This window comes from Pistacia vera, unplaced genomic scaffold (assembly GCF_008641045.1).
Source record: "Pistacia vera cultivar Batoury unplaced genomic scaffold, PisVer_v2 Contig512, whole genome shotgun sequence".
Taxonomy (NCBI): domain Eukaryota; kingdom Viridiplantae; phylum Streptophyta; class Magnoliopsida; order Sapindales; family Anacardiaceae; genus Pistacia; species Pistacia vera.
This window is the reverse complement of record NW_022196349.1, coordinates 532,103-554,136: the sequence shown is the minus strand read 5'-3', so window position 1 is coordinate 554,136 and position 22,034 is coordinate 532,103. Positions and strand designations below refer to the sequence as shown.

The following is a 22,034-nucleotide window of genomic DNA, read 5'->3' as shown; positions in this document are numbered from 1 at the left end:
AGCTCAAAATTTGAGTTTTTCCTTTAAAAATTATTAAAAATGTTCAAATTTTAAAAACATTCCTATTCAATCTTTAAAGTTTTTTAAATTTCTCTTGATCTATTCTTACATATTAATATTCTTTTTGATAAATTAATATGAGAAAACTCTTTTATATTTTTCTAACCAAACAAATAACAAAATTTTCGTAAAAATTCTACTCTAATACACGTTTCTTCTATAACCTCTTATTTCTTAGGCTTTAGACCTTTAAATCCAACATAGTGACGATTTTTAAATTTTCCTCAATCTCCAAATTGCTGACGTGGCAGCGAAATGTAATAAAACCATAAAAATAAATAACGAAATTCAAAAGCCAGACAGAGGCGCGGAGATTGCATTTGCAAACTGAGGTGATAAAGCTCTGCAAAGAGCTACAGTGCATCCGATTAGGTTTCTCTTACCATCCAATTTTCTTTTTGATGTTAACGACACTTCGTTTGATTATATCTATGATAAAGTGAGCAAACATGTCCTGACTGCAGAGAAGATGAAGAAGCCGAATCGTCGATCAAAGCAAACCAACGTCGTTTATTCATCACCATCACAATCACCATCAGCCGTTGGTGATAAAGTTCATAAGCTGGAACTGGAAAACAAGACGCTAAAGGTTTATTTTTTTTCTTTGCTTTTCGAGCTTCTATTTTGTGATTTTTTGAGAATCTGCTTGTTTGCTGAGAAAATGTCCATAAGTAAAGAAGATTTTATTGATCTGATCTTATTGTCATTATTATGATCTTTTTTTAAACTAATTTATTCAAGTCTGTTTGGCTGATGGAAACTATAGTAAAAGACTCGGAGCAAAAGTGATTCGAGGATTATATTTTCACAATATTACAAAAGTATGTGAAAATTGACATGAAATCACCTTGGTAGAAATATTGATATTTATACCAGTCAGATTTGTGGACTAGAACTGTAGAAACCAAAGTTTGTGTGTGGAATTATAGGTGCTGATAGGTGATATATGCAAAGATATGTGGATACCATGTTTTGATAGGATGTAGCTTCATTTCAGTTATAGGCATTTTAAAAACTAGCTATCTTTACTTAATAATCAAAATTTTCTAAATTTCCTCTCTTTGGGTAGTAAAGAAACTAAGGGGATATTATTTTGTCACTTTTTTTGCGACCTGGCAGAGGGAGATTGAGGAAATGAGGAACAAACTGGCTAACTTTTCATCCACTCCTGATGCCAGTGTTCAAAAGCTCAATGAGGTGCATCTTCAAAAGGTGACTGCCCTAGAAACGCAGGTGAATTCAGATTCCCCTGAGAAGGGCATGTTATACAGTAATTCTATTGATCTATATATAATGCTGTCATTGTTTTTGGAGTTGGTATAAACTAAAAGTGAAGTCTGATCTTTCAACACAGGAACCTAAAAGTGATGAGGCAGCACAAGATATTCAGGATGAGATTAAGAGGTTAAGGGCTCAGAAGGTAGCTTACTCTGTATATAAAAGATTCCTACACAAATACTACAGTATACATTTTTTTTGGTTTGCAATTGGTGCAATTTTGTTGTATTCAGGTTCAACTTCAGTGCAAGCTCAAGCTAGAGTCCGTACAGTTCAGGTTGTGTAGGTCTTCAATGCAGAAGGAAATTCTTCAAGTATGAGTTTCTATGATTAACTATCATTTTATGCTGATTTCTGGCTTTTTATGTTATTTTCTCTGAATGTCATGCATGAGGTTGGAGGTATGGAATTATTATAAATGCTTTTATCTTTTATGCATNTATATATAATGCTGTCATTGTTTTTGGAGTTGGTATAAACTAAAAGTGAAGTCTGATCTTTCAACACAGGAACCTAAAAGTGATGAGGCAGCACAAGATATTCAGGATGAGATTAAGAGGTTAAGGGCTCAGAAGGTAGCTTACTCTGTCTATAAAAGATTCCTACACAAATACTACAGTATACATTTTTTTTGGTTTGCAATTGGTGCAATTTTGTTGTATTCAGGTTCAACTTCAGTGCAAGCTCAAGCTAGAGTCCGTACAGTTCAGGTTGTGTAGGTCTTCAATGCAGAAGGAAATTCTTCAAGTATGAGTTTCTATGATTAACTATCATTTTATGCTGATTTCTGGTTTTTTATGTTATTTTCTCTGAATGTCATGCATGAGGTTGGAGGTATGGAATTATTATAAATGCTTTTATCTTTTATGCATATATTTTATTCTTAAAATTTACAATGTTGAATCCTCGTAATATATTGTTTATAATAAAATGTAATATGGGGAAGCAAATTCTGATGCCTATCTAGTGACATTCCCTAATCAGTCCGTTCTTCTTTCTTGATTTACATTAATGAGTTCCTCTAAATAATTGAAGCTCTTTTTTTTTTCCTCTTCAAATTCTATTTATGTGTCAATTATTTCTAAGCAATTTTGTTGTTACTACATACATAATGGTATACTATGATCGGTGATAAATGTTTAGTTTTTAAGACAAATGATAAAAATGAAATTACCACATTGACCTATTGCCTGTTGCATTATACTTGGAAAATATTTCTATATTTGTACTCTTTATTTAGTTCAAAGATTTTTGTTCTTCTTGTTCTTTCAGTAAAATTATACAACTTTGTGAAGGATAACTATTTTGAGAAAGTACTTTTATTTTTAAATTTTCACCCTTATTTCTCCAAAGAATTTTATATCAGCTTTTCCCCATAATTCTTAAAGGGTAACAGAACTTATGAAGCTGAGAGGGACTGAAATCACAACGAACATGTTCTGCATTGTATAAATGGTATCTATATCAACCGTGTCCATCTGGATATGTAGTGGTATTCTTTAGAGTTTAAGTGGTTGGTCTATGGCCGTATTTTCTATTTCCCAACTGTATTTGACTTTTTGGACCCTGCAAATTACAATGAGTTTAGCAGCTGGTCTTGGTATCTAGTAATAATTTTGTAATGTGCTGAGAGTTTTTGCAGTTAATGGGCTAAGCCTGTAGAATGTTGTCAATTATGATGTTAATATCATTTCCTTCATCTGTTGTCACTTTTCAACAATATGCAGATCTAAGCCAGTAACATGATAGGTTTATTAATGTTCTTAGTCATTGGAAAAGTTTGTTATGCCAAGGTGTTTAACATTTTTGGAATATTTTATTTCCCTGTCAACAGCTAAAGAAAGAGAACAGAAGAATTGAGTATGAGATGCATCTTCTATTAGCTATTAACCAGAGGCAGAAGTTGGTCAGTGAATATTCTCTGTGCCATGCTATATGTTGTTGTCTCATTAGTTTTCTCGTTTCTTCTTTCAAATATTCGTCCTGTAGGAGCTCAAAATGAAATACTGTTGTATGTTTCTTATGCCAGGGTATTGATGATAATTTTCTTTTCACCTTTGATTCTTTGTGTCAGGTTCTGCAGCGGAAGACCAAAGAAGCTTTCATGGCAATGAAACGACTAAAAGAGCTATTAGAATTTCGAAAGGATTTGAAATGCAGAACTGCTGGTTTAGATACTTAAACTTTCATTCTGCTCATGTTTGTTATGTATGATCATGATTTACTTTTATTTTCTTTTATATGTATTTTAGGTGCTCGAGCTGGCAATCATTCTCAACATCAGGTATGCATAACACATCTGGCAGTAGTACATACGTTAGTAGACAATGAAAAGGATTATTTAGTTTTGTGCATTGCACATTTTGGTATGCTTGAGATGGGAATTGTGATGGAGTTTTGTGCACATTCATTGTTTGATGGTGGATATCACTTCTTTTTCAAAATGTCAATTATTAGTTACCATCCACTTTCATTGTTAAGTTTTTAGTTTTGGGAATAAATCTGTTTCCACTATGGTTTGATCTAGGGACTGAAATACTCTGGGATGTAAAAGACTTTTAACAACTTAAGGACATTGGTTTCCTCTGTGATTGCTGTGGCGGGAACCAAGGGTGCAATGGATTTTTAAATTTCTGTATTGTAACCATTCAAAACCAACATTTTTTCTTTTACATTTTCCCTAAAATTTTTATCTATTTTTTGATGAAATTAAAACTGTTTGTTTTGCGGGAGGTGATTGTGTTCTCACTCTTTAGGATAAACCCCTCCATAAAATTTTTTCAGTTTCATGTATATATAAAGTAATTATGATGTTCTCTATATTTTATATCTGTTATGGGATGGCACTGTTGCAGAGTATTGAGCATGAGCTTGACGTGACAGTACAAATTCAGGAAGTGTGTTCTCAGTATGAACAGGAAATGGAAGAGTGAGTCCTAGTTATTCTTTTCTATATTGAATCACTCATAATTCCTTAGTTGTTTGTTTAGCATAGCAATACAACTGAAGCTTCAGTAATCAGCCTTCAAATTTTCCTTTTGTGCAATGAAATGGCTTTAATCTTGACTTATTGAATTAATTTTCCTTTCAAAATTGTTGTTATTACTAAATTCATTGGAGATAGTGATAAACTCCATTGGATTCTTGAGTAGTGATTTCTCTTCAACAGCAGTTTCAGAGAGATTTTTTTTTTATTACTGAGAGTGGTACATACCATTAAATACTTCATATATCTAATAGCATTCATGACGTAAGTTACTCTTTTTTTCATTTTTGGTTTACAATCTTTGATTCAATTATGTTCTTTCTCAAATATCAACAGAATTGACCAGCATTTACTGTCTGGTAACCTGTTCCAGTTTTTTCAACAAAATGTTGTGTACACAGTCTTTCTCCCCTGACCCACATCACCGGCATGTCTTCTCAAGATGGTTACATGGATACCAAACATTATACGTATATGAATTTTGCAGAAATATATATATTTTTTTAATATTTCCGGAATCCAAAATCCAATTATGAAAATTTTTTGACAAAGAAATTACTTGTGCCAAAATAGGGTAAATTATGTTATCCTGAAATTTATCTGTGTCTACAAATGTGAAATTTGTAGCTTTGAAGTTATGTAAACTTAACATTATACTTGAATAACCATTTTTCACGTGCATGGAGAGTCCAATTAGATATCTGATGCCCTTCATTCCTTGAAGATGTGTGCCTTCTTTTCTTATTTAAGGTAGATTTAGCTGAAAAGCATATCCATGCACATGTGCATATAGTCAATGCTGGATACACTTGGTATGGTGATTATAAACTCTTTGCATGAACCTTAAAATATGATGGTTAATCTTTGTCAACTCCATCTAAATTTTGGTTTTCAAAAATTTTTTGTTTGTTCATTTCAAATCTGAACATAAATTTTGGTTAGGATGGCTGCTGTAATTGAGAAACTCAAGTTAGAAGCGGAGACACTGAAGGACGAAAATTCTAGGTGAGTTTTAGCTGCAGATTTTTCCTGAAATAAGTTCACAGTATAATGTGGTCAACGATGCTTGAAACCAAATTTGAGTGCTTCTTTTAGGTGCCTATTGGAGGATAATGAAGTTGACCTCAGAGTCAACGATTCAGAGTTACGAGACCTTAAAGAAGAAGTAGCTAGACTGAGTGGTTTACTTAGCCAAATGGCTACACCAAATGCAGGAGTAAATCATCAGAAGTCTCAGGTTGGTTCATTTGGTTGTTCTGTTATGTCTTGATGTTGAGAAACAGTATGCTTATGTCTGGAGCTTGAGTGGCACAAATCTGCGAGAGACTGTCATGTATAAAAATAATATGTAACTTTTTTCAGTTATGGTATCTTGGATGATCAGGTACATCATGTTCAATCTTCCGCTTCCACTGGAAGTAGTATTGATATACTGGACATGGCCGCATCTCAATTGGAGTCTTCTGAGGGAGTTATAGCTGCAAAATCAGTGTCAGGAGTGTGCTGCTCCTGTAGCAAAAAATCTTTGTGCAAGACCTCGAAATGTGGATGCCGGGCTGCTGGGGGCAGTTGTGGAACTTCTTGTGGCTGTGAAGCCTCCAAGTGCAGCAATAGGGGAACAGGGATAAATGAAATTGAGAAGCACAGCGTTTTGGCTTCTCAAGATGCAATGTTATTTCAAAATACCCTTATCGAGAAACCTCCAGAGATGAAAAATAATTGTGGCCCAAGAAAGCAAGCACTGAAAGAGATTGGGAACACACTGGTAATGCTTCAAACTCATGTTTAGATTTTTCTTTTCTGGTGGGGGCAGGGATAATGGGGTCATTTAGGCCCATGCAACTAATCCTCTCTTCAGTCTTTTTGTAATCATCTCGGTGCAATTAATGTTGCGCAGTTGGACAATTACATTTTCTTGAAAAATTCAATGCAACCATTATTTATTTGCTGGGTAACAGTTAATTGAAATTCCTGCAGATGAAACCAATTTCTCGAAAGCCTGGACAGAGAAAGAAAGGGCAAAAACCAGTTACAGAGAATGATAGCGCAGATATGCCTTGCTCACCTTCGGAGAACACAAAAAGTCCAAGAAAAGCAGGGAAAATTGCTGTGTAGGCCCGATGAACTTAACAAGAACCATGTGCCTGTGATCTCAAAGATTCGACGAGGGAAGCATTCTGAATGAATTTGGTGTATTAAAGGAAACTAGCTATAATCGAGTCTGGCAAGAGTGTTTGACGGGTGAGAGAGCTGGTAGGCAGTTATTCTTATTCTGTGGAACCAAAATGCCTGCTATTTTTCAGATGTATACTGCCACCTTTTACTAAAATTTCTGGAGGATGATATCTCAAGTTAAGTTTTGACAAACGTTAGAATATGCGTTTTGTCTCAAATGAGTACATTTGAAATTGAACTTGGTGTTCAATTTTTGGAGAAAGTAGTATATGCCTGAAAGTTCCATTTGTTCAACTGATATGATTTTATTTTTATTGAAATATTATTCCGAAAAAAAGTTACGCAAGATAGACTAGTTGCATTAAACTTCTAGTAATTATTCATGAAAATTCAAAATTCCAAAACTAAAAAACTTCCCCGGTGGAAAACAATTCTAAAACCACATTAAGGGTGGATGCAAATTATACCTCCATCGGGACAAGAACCAGCTTAAATACCACTGCTAACTGAACTCTCGAACCAATGTGAACTGTCTCCACACTAGAACTTCAATCCCAGTTGTTCATTCAAGATCTTAATAAGACAGGCAACTATTCAATCTAAGTAATTGCAAGTTTGCATTGTTGTGGCCTGCCACATAACCATTTTTAGATAGAGACTCCTCATCCCAGCAAAGTCCTAGATCTCAAAAAAGTCATCTCTGCCGCCATTAACAACAATGAGCTACTTCGTTGATTTCAAGTTTGCTAACCCAGTAGTCAAGTTGTTCAGCAACACATAAATATCCTGTGGAACCATATGAGCTGAATTTCTTAACTGCATTTTCTACCCCGAGATATTCATACACATCCCTATCAATCACTGGACTTATGCCTCTCAGATCATCAAGACTTAGTTCCTGAAGTTGGCAGTTCTTTGATACGCACAAAGCCACTGCCTTTCCCACTATATCATGTGAAGTTCTAAAAGGTATTTGCTGCATAAGGGATTAATAGAACAGAGTCAACAGAAATGTCTGTGATATCAGGGAAAAGCACAAGAAATTTGAAGATTAATACATGTAATGCATTGAGCAAACTAAGATCAATTCGGCATAAAAGGGCATATGTCTTGCTATACTGCAAAGAATAAATTACGATGTAGAAGGAAAGCTGGCGTGTTTAGCAAATTAAACAGATAGACTTCAAATTCCTTCCAAGCCACAACCCAACATGAGCATGAGCATGAGCATGAGCATAAGCAAAACATTTGATATCAGCAATATATAAGTTCTTTTACCAAGTGAAAAATAAAAGTTGAAGAATGAGGACTTGCCTTCTTCACAAGATAATCAGCAAGTGTGGTGGCATCAAGATGACCAGCTGGTAAAGACTTCTGTATTCTGCCCTGATTGAAGGTAATGTTTTGTGCAAATTCTGCAGAAACTTCAAGCATCCCAACAATAGTCTTAACACTGTCAAATGTAGGTTCCTTATCTTCCTGTCCTCAAAAGAAATGCTCTTTTAAGCAAACTCCAGGAATATAGATGATTAAGGGAAAGGAAACTAAACTACTTAGTTCATAGAAACTGAATTAATATAGGGTTTAAACACGTCTAAGAACTTCTATATTGAATCACTCATAATTCCTTAGTTGTTTGTTTAGCATAGCAATACAACTGAAGCTTCAGTAATCAGCCTTCAAATTTTCCTTTTGTGCAATGAAATGGCTTTAATCTTGACTTATTGAATTAATTTTCCTTTCAAAATTGTTGTTATTACTAAATTCATTGGAGATAGTGATAAACTCCATTGGATTCTTGAGTAGTGATTTCTCTTCAACAGCAGTTTCAGAGAGATTTTTTTTTTTTTTTAATTACTGAGAGTGGTACATACCATTAAATACTTCATATATGTAATAGCATTCATGACGTAAGTTACTCTTTTTTTCATTTTTGGTTTACAATCTTTGATTCAATTATGTTCTTTCTCAAATATCAACAGAATTGACCAGCATTTACTGTCTGGTAACCTGTTCCAGTTTTTTCAACAAAATGTTGTGTACACAGTCTTTCTCCCCTGACCCACATCACCGGCATGTCTTCTCAAGATGGTTACATGGATACCAAACATTATACGTATATGAATTTTGCAGAAATATATATATTTTTTTAATATTTCCGGAATCCAAAATCCAATTATGAAAATTTTTTGACAAAGAAATTACTTGTGCCAAAATAGGGTAAATTATGTTATCCTGAAATTTATCTGTGTCTACAAATGTGAAATTTGTAGCTTTGAAGTTATGTAAACTTAACATTATACTTGAATAACCATTTTTCACGTGCATGGAGAGTCCAATTAGATATCTGATGCCCTTCATTCCTTGAAGATGTGTGCCTTCTTTTCTTATTTAAGGTAGATTTAGCTGAAAAGCATATCCATGCACATGTGCATATAGTCAATGCTGGATACACTTGGTATGGTGATTATAAACTCTTTGCATGAACTTTAAAATATGATGGTTAATCTTTGTCAACTCCACCTAAATTTTGGTTTTCAAAATTTTTTTGTTTGTTCATTTCAAATCTGAACATAAATTTTGGTTAGGATGGCTGATGTAATTGAGAAACTCAAGTTAGAAGCGGAGACACTGAAGGACGAAAATTCTAGGTGAGTTTTAGCTGCAGATTTTTCCTGAAATAAGTTCACAGTATAATGTGGTCAACGATGCTTGAAACCAAATTTGAGTGCTTCTTTTAGGTGCCTATTGGAGGATAATGAAGTTGACCTCAGAGTCAACGATTCAGAGTTACGAGACCTTAAAGAAGAAGTAGCTAGACTGAGTGGTTTACTTAGCCAAATGGCTACACCAAATGCAGGAGTAAATCATCAGAAGTCTCAGGTTGGTTCATTTGCTTGTTCTGTTATGTCTTGATGTTGAGAAACAGTATGCTTATGTCTGGAGCTTGAGTGGCACAAATCTGCGAGAGACTGTCATGTATAAAAATAATATGTAACTTTTTTCAGTTATGGTATCTTGGATGATCAGGAACATCATGTTCAATCTTCCGCTTCCACTGGAAGTAGTATTGATATACTGGACATGGCCGCATCTCAATTGGAGTCTTCTGAGGGAGTTATAGCTGCAAAATCAGTGTCAGGAGTGTGCTGCTCCTGTAGCAAAAAATCTTTGTGCAAGACCTCGAAATGTGGATGCCGGGCTGCTGGGGGCAGTTGTGGAACTTCTTGTGGCTGTGAAGCCTCCAAGTGCAGCAATAGGGGAACAGGGATTAATGAAATTGAGAAGCACAGCGTTTTGGCTTCTCAAGATGCAATGTTATTTCAAAATACCCTTGTCGAGAAACCTCCAGAGATGAAAAATAATTGTGGCCCAAGAAAGCAAGCACTGAAAGAGATTGGGAACACACTGGTAATGCTTCAAACTCATGTTTAGATTTTTCTTTTCTGGTGGGGGCAGGGATAATGGGGTCATTTAGGCCCATGCAATTAATCCTCTCTTCAGTCTTTTTGTAATCATCTCGGTGCAATTAATGTTGCGCAGTTGGACAGATACATTTTCTTGAAAAATTCAATGCAACCATTATTTATTTGCTGGGTAACAGTTAATTGAAATTCCTGCAGATGAAACCAATTTCTCGAAAGCCTGGACAGAGAAAGAAAGGGCAAAAACCAGTTACAGAGAATGATAGCGCAGATATGCCTTGCTCACCTTCGGAGAACACAAAAAGTCCAAGAAAAGCAGGGAAAATTGCTGTGTAGGCCCGATGAACTTAACAAGAACCATGTGCCTGTGATCTCAAAGATTCGACGAGGGAAGCATTCTGAATGAATTTGGTGTATTAAAGGAAACTAGCTATAATCGAGTCTGGCAAGAGTGTTTGACGGGTGAGAGAGCTGGTAGGCAGTTATTCTTATTCTGTGGAACCAAAATGCCTGCTATTTTTCAGATGTATACTGCCACCTTTTACTAAAATTTCTGGAGGATGATATCTCAAGTTAAGTTTTGACAAACGTTAGAATATGCGTTTTGTCTCAAATGAGTACATTTGAAATTGAACTTGGTGTTCAATTTTTGGAGAAAGTAGTATATGCCTGAAAGTTCCATTTGTTCAACTGATATGATTTTATTTTTATTGAAATATTATTCCGAAAAAAAGTTACGCAAGATAGACTAGTTGCATTAAACTTCTAGTAATTATTCATGAAAATTCAAAATTCCAAAACTAAAAAACTTCCCCGGTGGAAAACAATTCTAAAACCACATTAAGGGTGGATGCAAATTATACCTCCATCGGGACAAGAACCAGCTTAAATACCACTGCTAACTGAACTCTCGAACCAATGTGAACTGTCTCCACACTAGAACTTCAATCCCAGTTGTTCATTCAAGATCTTAATAAGACAGGCAACTATTCAATCTAAGTAATTGCAAGTTTGCATTGTTGTGGCCTGCCACATAACCATTTTTAGATAGAGACTCCTCATCCCAGCAAAGTCCTAGATCTCAAAAAAGTCATCTCTGCCGCCATTAACAACAATGAGCTACTTCGTTGATTTCAAGTTTGCTAACCCAGTAGTCAAGTTGTTCAGCAACACATAAATATCCTGTGGAACCATATGAGCTGAATTTCTTAACTGCATTTTCTACCCCGAGATATTCATACACATCCCTATCAATCACTGGACTTATGCCTCTCAGATCATCAAGACTTAGTTCCTGAAGTTGGCAGTTCTTTGATACGCACAAAGCCACTGCCTTTCCCACTATATCATGTGAAGTTCTAAAAGGTATTTGCTGCATAAGGGATTAATAGAACAGAGTCAACAGAAATGTCTGTGATATCAGGGAAAAGCACAAGAAATTTGAAGATTAATACATGTAATGCATTGAGCAAACTAAGATCAATTCGGCATAAAAGGGCATATGTCTTGCTATACTGCAAAGAATAAATTACGATGTAGAAGGAAAGCTGGCGTGTTTAGCAAATTAAACAGATAGACTTCAAATTCCTTCCAAGCCACAACCCAACATGAGCATGAGCATGAGCATGAGCATAAGCAAAACATTTGATATCAGCAATATATAAGTTCTTTTACCAAGTGAAAAATAAAAGTTGAAGAATGAGGACTTGCCTTCTTCACAAGATAATCAGCAAGTGTGGTGGCATCAAGATGACCAGCTGGTAAAGACTTCTGTATTCTGCCCTGATTGAAGGTAATGTTTTGTGCAAATTCTGCAGAAACTTCAAGCATCCCAACAATAGTCTTAACACTGTCAAATGTAGGTTCCTTATCTTCCTGTCCTCAAAAGAAATGCTCTTTTAAGCAAACTCCAGGAATATAGATGATTAAGGGAAAGGAAACTAAACTACTTAGTTCATAGAAACTGAATTAATATAGCGTTTAAACACGTCTAAGAACCAACAGATGGGTTAAATCAAGATGTTGTGAGTTTAAGATTCAAGACATAAAGGCTGAAATAGCCATGACCATATAAATATGGGCCATTATCATTAAAATTGCCTAAATGGGAAAAGTGTCCTTGGTAAATGATTATATAAACCAATTACCTGCAAATCACGATTATAAGCAAGAGGAAGTCCTTTGCACAGAGTGAGAAGTGTAACCAAGTCTCCAATGACTCTGGCAGACTTTCCTCGAACAAGTTCCATTGGATCTGGATTCTTTTTCTGAGGCATTATACTACTTCCAGTGGAAACGGAGTCACTTGGTGTGATAAACCCAAACTCCTCTGAAGCCCACAATACCCATTCTTCCCCAAGCCGAGAAAGATGAATAGCTGTGATTGAATTAGCAGAAAGAAACTCCAATACAAAATCTCGGTCAGATACTGCATCAATACTGCAAAATAAAATAAAGCATAACCAATCATTAATCTAAAAGTTGTTAGGCCTAGTCCATAACGATGAAGGAAGAGATATTAAATGATGTTTTATTTCTACAGTCAAGTTAATCCTCAACTTAACTCAACAGAAGATTCCATATATCAAATTCCAACCACTTTAATAGAGCATTTTTGGTGATTCACATATAAAAAGACAACCTAAGTTTAAAATTGGACAATCAGGAGTTGTTATCAAAAGCCTGGACAAACAAAGTGGCCAACAAAATTAGACCAATGACACTATCTTATACAGAGTCACAGAGTCCTAAACATAATAGCGAGGAAGGATCATACAGTTCCAAAATAAGTTTATATTTGTAACGGCATCCACAATTTCGCCTCTTAACTATAATTGTCACCTTTGATATTCCAAAAAGTCAAATTGAAGGACAGGTTCAGTGCATACCTGTTCCTCATGGGAGCAGTGAATTTCAACTCTTTTGAGGTCATAAACCTATTAATTGGCAGTCCGGTGCCAGCCAATGCACATGCACCAAGGGGACAGAAATTCAACCTAACTCTGCAATTGAGTAAACGACCAGCATCACGTTCAAGCTACAAGATAACATCATTGTCATAGTGTTAGGATCCCACATTGGAATGGAAAAGGGTAGGCATGTGGGTTATAAAGGGCTTGGGCACCCTCCCTTGACAAGCCGGTTTTCCAAGGAAAGTTCTACCCAAGTCCACAAAAGGCCCACTGCCCAGCCCAATTGTTTGAGTTGTTAGATGGGTATCTATCAAATAGTTAGCACTGTGCCAGGTTAAATTACAAAACAAGCAAAACAGATTTGTAAATTTATCTTGAGATTTGCAAATCCTCAAGTAAACCAGGACCACGAGTATGACCATCACATGTATCATCGACTATAAACCACAAGGTATGTCAACAGATAAAGCTCTAAAATTCCTGTATGACTATTCCCTAATTATCAAGGCCTAAGGCCAATAAGAATGACTTTAATCCTATAAAATCTTCTTTTTGCCCATCCAAAAAGCATATAGGAACATTACATCACAATCTGGAACAGGAGGGAACAAAAGTATCAATCTGAACCTGCTCAACATATGCTAAGAGAAGATGCTGCAATAAAACAGGTTGTGCCCTCTGCAAATGAGTATAACCAGGAATGATAAGACCCTTATTGTTCAATGCCAACTTCACCAGTGCAATTTGAAGGCGCTTTATGCTTTCCAAAATCATATCAATGGCATCACGACACCACAGGCGAAAATCTGTCAACACTTGATCGTTTCGGCTGCGAGCGGTGTGAAGCTTTTTTGCAGGTTCACCAATCAAATCAATGAGGGCTGCTTCAATATTCATGTGCACATCCTCCCTGTCAGTCCTCCACACGAACTGACCGGCTTCAATTAGTTTCTCAATTTTATCAAGACCTCGAAAAATAAGTTCCCTATCATCTTCACCGATCAACCCCTACAAAAAAAAAAAGGAATATGCATGTTACTGGTTAGAAAATTATTTGTAAGAAAGAAAAAAAAAACAAACTAGGTTCACAAAATAATAACCTAGTAAATTAGGTATCAATTACATAAAAATTGTACCATCTATTTTCTATCAAGGATACTGATTGTACAATAGTGTATAAAAGCAATAAAATTGAATGCAATTTGTTGTTCCTCCTCTGAATGCTAATAACAGAAAAAAACTTAAAAATGTTTAAAGCTTCTCATTTCATGTTTCTTTAGTCCTAACAAAATGAAATTCTTCAGCTTAGTTCAAGAAGACATTTATGATTTAATACAGCTGACCACATCAATCGCCCCATTTACGCTAAACCCACATAAAAGATAAAAATTTTCCTTCACTTTTTCCATTACTTTCTCCCACTTTTCTCGTCAACCAAACAACCCACATTCCAAAAACTAAGAAATAAGAGCTTAATAGAGAAAAGAAAGAAAAGAAACCTGGTGAACGAGCATGGATGCGTGAGCTTTACTCCCCCTAATGTCATGCTCATACAGTTCTTTATCGAAAGAAACGGACTCAGTGAACTTCTCAACAGCATCTGTTACACTCTCTTCAAATCTTCCACCCCATAACTTGGCCTCCTTGGACGCACTCATTTTACACAATAAAAGCTTCTGTTTCGGCTTCCCTCTGTTCGTGAAGGCGAGTGAGACTCCTACTTTAAGCTTAGTTTGGTTAAATAAATTAACAGATGGTGAAAGCAAGAGTTGGGTTCGTGAAGAAGCAGACACAAGAGACTCCATCTACACACTGGAGACGGCTAAAAAGAATCCAATTGTTTTGACAGTATTACAACTCACAGGGTTTTTGTTCGCAGTTTTGGTGAGTTTACTCGCACTGCAGTGCAGTGTAGAGTTTTAAGAAGAAGAAAAAAAAAATATATATATATATTAATATGTGGGTTGGATCCACGAAGGTTTGGGCTTTACAGTCCAAATATTTGTGACAGCCCATTAAACTCCTCAATCTGTCTGTTCTTTATTGCAGCAATATTGCTTCGTAATATTCTATTCCAAACCGTTTCCAGAAATCTGATGGAAGAAAAGGGGAAGGGAATATGATGAGATTGAGAATAAATGTGTAACAAGAAGCTCCGATAGGATAGGCAAAACCCTTGAAGCCATTAACGAAATGCGTGTTAGTTAGTAATGTATGCATAGCTTTCAGGCAAAGCCACCGCGTGATTTAATTAACTCCAATTTTAGATATAGTTTACATTCATGCATTTGCAATTGCTTGCCTGTTCCTCCAAGGATTCCTTATATTTATTACACCACATTCTCCATGCAAATTCCAAACACTAACCTTACCTTTTTTATGTTCTCTCCTATAAGCTTCCACATACATTAACCTTTTTTTTTTTTTTTTTTTTTTAATACCTGAAGTGTCCGGATCAGTTTGTATACACCTTAATTAGTCTTTCGAAACCCTGAAGTTAACGACCAAATAAGTCTCAAATGGTTATCTCTTATTAATAGTCATGAGGATTCGAACTCATAATCTCTTAATTAATTTGAAACCCATTTTCATTTTTTTTAATTATTTTTGTATGACATAGAGTATAAATTATTGGAAAGAAAGGACTGATGAAGATGAAGGTTGTTTTGAATAATCATAAAAAGATAAATGAAAAGTAGAAACTTCAATCCATAAAGCTTGGTTGGTTCTTGTATGGGATGAGAAACTGACGTGTAACTGTCACAACAGAATAGCTATTAGCTATACCAATAATTGAGTCTGGGTATACTATATATATATATATATATATTTTTTTTTTTTTTTTTCAGGCCATAAGTTAATATTATCTAAAAGACTAAAACCCACCACAAATTATTATTGATATGTTACATTAAAAACTGCATGGACCTTGTCACATAAACATCTGGCGTCTGCCAACTCACCTCTTGAAGTTGGCGTTTACGTATGGGTAATTCTATAACTGATAAGAATATGTCAGTATCAGATTCACATTTATTTTAATTTTTTTAATTAGGTGGATAAACGAGAACCTGCAGCCCAACTCCCATTTCCCTTTATCTTGCTTTTTTGTGGGTCATAAAATTATTTTTCTAAAACATTAAATATAAGCCCCAAGTTCACACCATCAATTATATGGTTAATTACACAAGTAAAATCAATGTTAATTTTGTTTTCAAGAGAGCATAATTTCCTTTCTAATGCTTAAAACAAGAGTAAACAACTTTTTTCCACCCAAATAATTGTTTAATGACATTTTTTTACCTATAGATTTTTAAAATACTACTTTATTATCCAAATTTATATTCCATTTTCGATTCCGATATCGTTGCGACCCTATACCACTATCATTCTCTTCGCCGATCATCACTCATCAAAACTCCTCAAATCCTACTCCCGCTAACTCTGCTAATCGTTAACAATTAGGGTTTACGCAACCACCTCTTCCAAATCAAATTCCGATAAATCATAACCACCCAAATATAACCTTCAATTACCAAAAAAACTCATTAACCTCTCATCTTAAAAAACCTCGATAGTTTAAACCGAATTTACTTTTTGTTCGCAGTCGAAATATAAATTTGAATAATAAAATGATATTTTAGAAATATGTGGATGAGAAAATATCATTAAACTATTATTTAGGTAGAAAAGAGTCGTCAACTCTCAAAATAATACCAAAACTATTTCCTTTGTATTATTTTAACAGATTAAATAAAAAGATTTGTTTGTAAACAAATTATCGTTAATTCTATAAAGAAATAATTATCGAATATGATAAGTGGTGATAGTTCAAATTCTGTGGGCAGCTAAGTAAAAGACTTGAGCTAAAACATAAAATAAAAATAGTAATTAAATGAAATGACCGAGGTCAAGGATAACAACCCCAATTGAGTATTATAATAATTAAATAAGTTCAAGAACAAACGGGTGCAAGGCACCAATTATTGAAGCATCCAAGAAACGTAATAATTGTTTAAATTNAGCTAAAACATAAAATAAAAATAGTAATTAAATGAAATGACCGAGGTCAAGGATAACAACCCCAATTGAGTATTATAATAATTAAATAAGTTCAAGAACAAACGGGTGCAAGGCACCAATTATTGAAGCATCCAAGAAACGTAATAATTGTTACAGATTTTTATCATTAAAAATTGGTTCAATTCCAAGACCAGACCAAACCAAACCAAACCATAATGATACCTATTCCTAACAACTGGGTTTAAACGTGCCGTCTGAAGTTACTTGGACAAATTTCACACGCAAATCTCTGGTCAATCTCAACGCCACGTCATCACAGCCACCACAGCACCTCGTATCTGACCTGGCATTCTTAGTCCACACATGGGTTTCACTCACCTGCACACGTTTTCACGCGAAACACAAATTTATATGACAAAGTTATCCTTATCCCAAATATACCCCTAAGTTTGCTGACATTTTAATCAAGGACTACCTTGTAAATCTGTATTTGAGCGTAGATGATTAAAAACAATATGGATATGTTATTTGTCTAGTTTGTTTTACTCTTCTTCAACAACAGTTTTTTACCCGGATTCTCTCTGGATTCTTCAAAGTGAAGAGAGAGAGAGAAAAATCGGGTGATTAAACTTTAAGTTTTTAGGTCTGTAAGGTACTTTTGTCCAAGTGAAAATTTCTCTTTTTTCTTTTTCTTTTTTGGTTGTGGGATTTTATATAATTGGGTATGCTTTGAATCTTCGCTTAACATTCCAAGTTTAAGCTACAAGGCAAACATTCTTTTTGGTATTTCCTCCTTCTGTTGTGTATTTTCAAAGATGGTTAATTGGTTGGAAGAAGCATTTTTGGCAACGAAGAAATATGAAAAAGCTTCAACTTTGTTTGTCGTTTAAATGTGTGGTTAATTTATTGTTTGATTGATCATATATTATGAATAAATGAAGTAAAGTTAAAATTAGAAACTAAAACATGGGTTTTGATTCTCTTTTTGATGGGTACTTATTGTAAAGAATTCTGGGTTTTAAGGTTTGTTTTAAATAAATGAATCGGATTTTGGATATGACTAATTCAATTTTGGTTAATTTCGTATTTTGTTTGATTAGTTACAATGTTTTGGTAAACCCGCGTTCTGTTGTATTTTTAGATATTTTCACTCCACCAAGCTAGATTTATTTGGAGACAGATAAGATAAAACCCTTTTGGGTTGTCTTAATTCATTGTATAGACAGATATGTACATCTGAACGTGTTTTGTAATTCCTAGCAATACCATGTAACTCTCTGTTTGGTAGCCAGGAAAATGGGTTTTGAATGATAATTTTTCTCGCTAAAAATGAGTTACATTGATTAAGCTGAGCAGTTGTTCAAATAGTTTGCTGAGATGATTGTCTGGTTTTTTTTGGTTCAACTACTGGAAGGGGATTATAAGGTTTTGATTTTTTTTCTCTTTTAATGTTTATTGTATCTGGTGTTGTATAGCTGTGTAATTCGTATTAACTTTTGCCGCATAGGACTCCTATATAAGGAGGGGTTAACTTCATATCAGTTGATCACCTCATTTTCTCTTTAGATTGATTTTGTTTTTACACATTTGTTTTTGTTGCTTACTATGTATGTTGGTTGATTCCTGAGGCAGGTTAGCCAATTGGCAGCCATTTTTGTTGAACTTTATGGCTTTGGCACTTACTCATCTTTCATGGTGGTTATGGAGTGGAAAGCATCAGGAGCCTAGAATCTCAAACGGTTCTTCTTTAAATTCTTCTCCCGATTCAGGTTTGTGGGAGTCAGATAATCTGAAGTTTCCCTTAGTTGGGAGGGCTGACATGGCCTCTTCATCTAGGAGGGTCAAAAGAAAATGGCAAAGCCGGGAACAAAGGAAAATTGACCGGGAATATGATGTTGTTCTTGTACCATCTGATGGTGGATGTGTTTCGGGGTCAGAGTCTGATGATTCGGATTACTCAATTGGATGGTTGGAGCCTCATGGACCAGGATTTCAGAGTGATGATGATGCGGACAGTAGTTTTGCTGTGCTGGTTCCATGCTATGGGAATGTTCAGGATAATGTGGTGGAGGATACGGATACAAACAAAAATATTTTGGGTGCAATTGTCAACATCCCTGATAGCTACTCTGCTGGTAAATGTTATTTCTGCACCATTTATATTGTTTGTAGTTATACAATAGACTCGGTAAAATTAGCTTTTGATTATCAGATTGTTAGAGCATTAGCTTTTTGTCCTTTGTTTGATTTGTTATGTAAAAACCATGCTCTGAATTCTGGACTTCTTTCGGACTGTTCATCATATTGTCAACAAGCATATAGCTTATTGTTTGTGAAAATGCTAATTACTGAAACATTTGAAGGTTAGATCCAACTTGTAGAGTTATTGGAATTGCAATTTTCCCTAATATACATAGTATTAACTTAGCTTTAAATATCAAATAATGATAATGAAAGTGCCTTCCTCTGTTCTTCTATGATTTGCTTGGTATGGAAACATTGTGCACTGGCAGTGTCATGTTGTCATAAATAGGTAGAACTCAAATTACCCAGCATGTAGTTTTGGACTAGACAGATTTTCTGAACTCGAATGACCATTGGTGTACATTATGTTTGAACGTGGGCTTTGTGAATCGTATAATGTCCAAAACTATGAACTTCAGAAAATACTGAAGTTCCTCAATTTTGTGGTTGAACTGTGGAAATAATCTACAAGCTGACATGCCCAAGATTGTCCTAGGAACATTGGGGAAGACCATGCTCTGTTTTGTAAATCTTAAGATTGTTGTATCGTATTTTCCCTTTTCCTTTTGGCATTATAAGTTGTTGCTATAAGGTTCATTTACACAGACAAAGACACGGAGTATCTGGTGGTTTTAACATTTTTCATACTGTAGTTTATTTGTTTCTTCAGTGTAATCTTCTGCTCGTGTAAAATGTTAGTGTTATATTTAAACAGAAGCACTATTTTCATAGTACCCTCTCCTCTTCCAACAAAAAGTAGATATTACCTCTCCCTTATTGATACTGTTCTTAATTACTCAAATTTAGGGTTTTAAGGTCCTATAACCTGATTCTCTCTACGAGAACCTTGAGTATGTTCTGTTTCTGAGAGAGTGTCAACTTTGAAAGAACCAACATTAGTTAACTTTTGGTACTATTATTATTATATTTATTTGGGCAATTAGTAGGAGAATGAACATGCATTGCTTATTGTTTCAGTTATTATTTCACTTATTCTTCATTCAGCATATATGTCTCTGAGTATAGTCGTATTGTGGATAATTTTTCTTTCCACTTTGTGGAAAAGAGAAATCTAACATTGAATTGTTTGTGGGATGGTTTAAATTTGTTAAATTATGTTCCATTGCCCCCTTTTGTCCCGTTGATTAGATTGCTTATCAGATCTTATGGACTATTATCATAGCTAACCTATTCCCATTAAACTACCATTTTGCATTTTGTCGTGCAATAGTTTTTGTTACTCTTTCTTTATCTGTAACCTTGATCTTCTGATATTATCTCATACTTAGCGTTGTGATCATTGCATTATCAGATTAAATGGAGAATTATAGCCAATAAGAAATTAGGACTATATTTTCTTTTTTTTGGGTGCTTTTTTTCTTAGCTTCTTACTGTTATATTCCACCTACTAATGGCATTTATTACAAGTATATTTGGAACCAAAATAAAAGAATAAATAAAAGAAAAAACATTTGATTGGTTGTCTAAAGCAATATAATCTGTTTTCCTCATTTAACCATGAAATGAACTACTGATGCTAAGTTCTCTGCATTTTCCTCCAATATGTAGATAGCAAGAAGCATATGGAACAATGGCTCTCTTCCCTCCAGAACAACTGACATTGCAGAGTACTGATGCTTACATATTAAGTCTATATTATTCTGGTTCTGCGGCTGCTGCTTAATCTCTGGAAGAACATGTTCTATTGTTTAAAAAATTGATAAATAATGTACAAAGGTATAATAGAAGCATTCCCACCCCCCCAAAAAAAAAAAAAAAAAATGGTAGCCGGCCTGGGTATATTGTAACTAGTAGAAGAGGATTGCCGTCTCTTGGTTTGGAGCTAATAAGTATACGGTGAGTAGAAATGGTGATGACTGAAGGACTAATGGCGGTATCGGTAGCGGAAATAACATTCAGTTTTGCTTCTTCTGTCAAATATTTCATGAGAAGTTTATGAGTACCTGCTGTCTTCTTCTTTCTCCGTAGCACCCAGAATCAAGGAGTTTACTGTGTAATGTATGTGTTCTTGGTATTGGTAGAAAAAAAAACTAAGAAAGAGTAAAAAAGAGAGGAAGTAAAGGTCTGAATGCGTTTGATTTTAATTCTTTGATGTAAATATAGTTGTAAATATGGGAGCTGTTTAATGCTCCATCTAACTATTGTAAATAATTGATAGTATTATGTAAATATGTGAAATTTATAAAACTCTCTCTTCCTCTCTCTCTCTCTCTCTCTCTCAATAAGGCTATTTATTTGTCATTGCCAGTTAGAGTTCCGGGTTTATTACCAATGGCATAATTCATATTAGAGTTGATGTTCAGTACAAATGGAGTAAATGGGAAGTGATGGCAAAGCCATTTACTTTCCAGTTACATGCCTTCCTTGATGAAGAAATTAACATTCATATTAAGTATCTCCTGATTTGATGTGGAAGTGCATCATAGCTCGTCTGAGATTCAAACAAAATCTAGTCCCTACCAACTTCACAAAAGATTCAGACAGTATTGTCCTAGTGAAATTCCTTCACAAAAGATTCAGACAATATTGTCCTAGTGAAATTCCTTAACAAAAGATTCAAATAAAATCTTGTCCCAATGAAATTCCTTCACAAAACAAGAAAAATATTTAGATGTGGAATGTTATTGCTATAATTCTTCAAGATTATGTAACAAAACAACTACTTACAACTAAATGAAGTTGGTCTGTAGATCCCAAGCCTATGTAGGTCTTTTATATATATATAGTGATGAGCTTAAATATGAATGGGGTTGTCGATAGCAGTTATTTGTTATATTATTAAAAAGGAAAAAAAAACAATTAAAACTAGAAGGTGTTATTGAGTAGAAACACTATTTCTAGGAAGAAACAGCTAAGGCTGGTTGGTAGTTTACAGTATGATGGGTAGCATAATATAGAAAAGAGTGACAA

The 22,034-nt window shown here is 34.8% G+C and overlaps 4 protein-coding genes across 4 annotated transcripts; 2 read left to right on the top strand and 2 right to left on the bottom strand.

The window, feature by feature from the left end:
* The first annotated feature begins 304 nt into the window (after positions 1–304).
* On the top strand, positions 305–6,824 carry LOC116106372 (kinesin-like protein KIN-4C). The gene is made up of 13 exons (XM_031392728.1): positions 305–432; positions 525–649; positions 1,180–1,293; positions 1,415–1,480; positions 1,572–1,652; positions 3,173–3,244; positions 3,413–3,506; positions 3,591–3,622; positions 4,194–4,267; positions 5,267–5,329; positions 5,420–5,561; positions 5,709–6,089; positions 6,302–6,824. Exons 2-13 carry the CDS (start codon positions 530–532, stop codon positions 6,437–6,439), a joined length of 1,377 nt encoding a protein of 458 aa, XP_031248588.1. The 5' UTR covers positions 305–432; positions 525–529; the 3' UTR covers positions 6,440–6,824.
* A 31-nt stretch (positions 6,825–6,855) lies between these two features.
* On the bottom strand, positions 6,856–8,009 carry LOC116106373 (argininosuccinate lyase, chloroplastic-like). Its single transcript, XM_031392729.1, has 2 exons — positions 7,814–8,009; positions 6,856–7,475 (listed from the first exon to the last, which is right to left on the bottom strand). Exons 1-2 carry the CDS (start codon positions 7,931–7,933, stop codon positions 7,209–7,211), a joined length of 387 nt encoding a protein of 128 aa, XP_031248589.1. The 5' UTR covers positions 7,934–8,009; the 3' UTR covers positions 6,856–7,208.
* Positions 8,010–10,676: 2,667 nt separating this feature from the next.
* On the bottom strand, positions 10,677–14,764 carry LOC116106367 (argininosuccinate lyase, chloroplastic-like). Its single transcript, XM_031392723.1, has 6 exons — positions 14,336–14,764; positions 13,464–13,844; positions 12,813–12,961; positions 12,072–12,363; positions 11,635–11,799; positions 10,677–11,296 (listed from the first exon to the last, which is right to left on the bottom strand). The coding sequence occupies exons 1-6, from the start codon at positions 14,639–14,641 to the stop codon at positions 11,030–11,032; spliced, it is 1,560 nt and encodes a 519-aa protein (XP_031248583.1). The 5' UTR covers positions 14,642–14,764; the 3' UTR covers positions 10,677–11,029.
* A 2,792-nt stretch (positions 14,765–17,556) lies between these two features.
* On the top strand, positions 17,557–21,311 carry LOC116106376. Its single transcript, XM_031392732.1, has 3 exons — positions 17,557–17,581; positions 18,492–18,994; positions 20,673–21,311. The coding sequence occupies exons 2-3, from the start codon at positions 18,526–18,528 to the stop codon at positions 20,720–20,722; spliced, it is 519 nt and encodes a 172-aa protein (XP_031248592.1). The 5' UTR covers positions 17,557–17,581; positions 18,492–18,525; the 3' UTR covers positions 20,723–21,311.
* The last annotated feature ends 723 nt before the right edge of the window (positions 21,312–22,034 follow it).